Below are 1404 nucleotides of genomic sequence, written 5' to 3'. Positions count from 1 at the left end.
AATGGATTCCAAGCTTAGGTCCAAGTTTCTGATTGGCTGTTCGAGTTCCAAAGACCATGGGGAGTATTAGCAACATTGCTAACAGTTTGAGGAAAAGATTGGTTGAAGGCAATCTCATTGTTTTGATTTCTGGCTCAACATCTTGGTCTTTAGTTTCCTTTGAAGTAATTTGTTCTTCTGAATTCTTATCATCAATGAGGAGCAAGGCGAGGCTATTTATGGTTCGTTTAAGAATTCCAGATGGGGTTTTTACATCGGCAATTCAAACAGATCCATCGTTTCCTGGATATACATTTGTAGCTCGTCCTAACGGCCATTTCATGATAAGAATGTTGTCTTCTCTGATGATCACCATATTTCCTGGCTTTGTGTTGGAAGACCGTTTCTTCCATTTATGACTTTGCTGTAACTCGCGAAGATATTCATTGGACCATCTTTTCCAGAATTCGTATTTAACTTGAGAGACGAGTTCCCATCTTGACAGAAGTGAAAGTTTCTTGGAACTGGCTTCAGTGTCAACTTGAGCTGTAGGAGCTTCATCAATCAATAGGTGCCCAGGGCTTAGGGCGGAAATATCAGATGGATCATTGGACATGGGAGTCAATGGACGCGAACTTAAAATTGCTTCTATTTCAATGATCACAGGTTCCAATGCTTCATAAGTTAATGAAGCTGAGCCTACACTGCGGATTAAAAGGTGTTTAGCTGATTTAGCGGCTGTTTCCCATAGGCCTCCAAAATGAGGTGCCCTTGGTCGAATGAAATGGAATTGTATTCCCTTTGAACTGAAGGTTGAGGTAACGAGTTGTTTCTCATTTTCGGAAAATATTGAACTAGAGAGTTCTGATAACTTGTTCCTGGCGCCAACAAAGTTTGTTGCATTCTCACCATAAATATTTTGACAGCGTCCTCCCCGGCTAATAAATCGTTTGAGTGCTCCCTTGAAGGCTTCGGTTGAAAGATCGCTTACTACTTCAAAGTGAACTGCCTTTGTAGCGAAACCACAAAAGAGTGCTACATATGCCTTTGTTGGCTTCTTTCCTTTTATATTATAGTGGATCCATAATTTTCCAAAATAATCAACACCTGCGTTTATGAATGGTCTGGCCGATGTTACTCGTGCTTGAGGAAGATTGACCATTTCTTGTTAACATAATCTAGGACGTGTCTTGCTACATTGTACACACTTTTGTACAGTCGCTCTGGCTTTTATTTTTCCTTTTATAGGCCAGAAACGTTGTCTGATTATTATTATTGTCGTCGTGAAGCTTGAAAAGTAGTTAAACCAACGCGCGCTTAGAACGGATTCTTGTAACCGCCCACTTACTCGAATGATTCCGTTGTCATCAAGAAACGGAGACAGTGTGCACATTGGACTTTGTTTTGCAATCTGTTGATGGTTCT

General features: G+C 40.6%; 1 protein-coding gene across 1 annotated transcript; it reads right to left on the bottom strand.

Moving 5' to 3' along the window:
* Positions 1 to 262: 262 nt before the first annotated feature.
* On the bottom strand, positions 263 to 1141 carry LOC119637676. Its single transcript, XM_038033871.1, has one exon. It carries the CDS (start codon positions 1139 to 1141, stop codon positions 263 to 265), a length of 879 nt encoding a protein of 292 aa, XP_037889799.1.
* Positions 1142 to 1404: the final 263 nt, after the last annotated feature.

This window comes from Glossina fuscipes, unplaced genomic scaffold, assembly GCF_014805625.2.
Source record: "Glossina fuscipes isolate IAEA_lab_2018 unplaced genomic scaffold, Yale_Gfus_2 60, whole genome shotgun sequence".
Lineage (NCBI taxonomy): Eukaryota > Metazoa > Arthropoda > Insecta > Diptera > Glossinidae > Glossina > Glossina fuscipes.
Note: the sequence above shows the minus strand (reverse complement) of the source record. Positions and strands in the feature narration are given on the sequence as shown.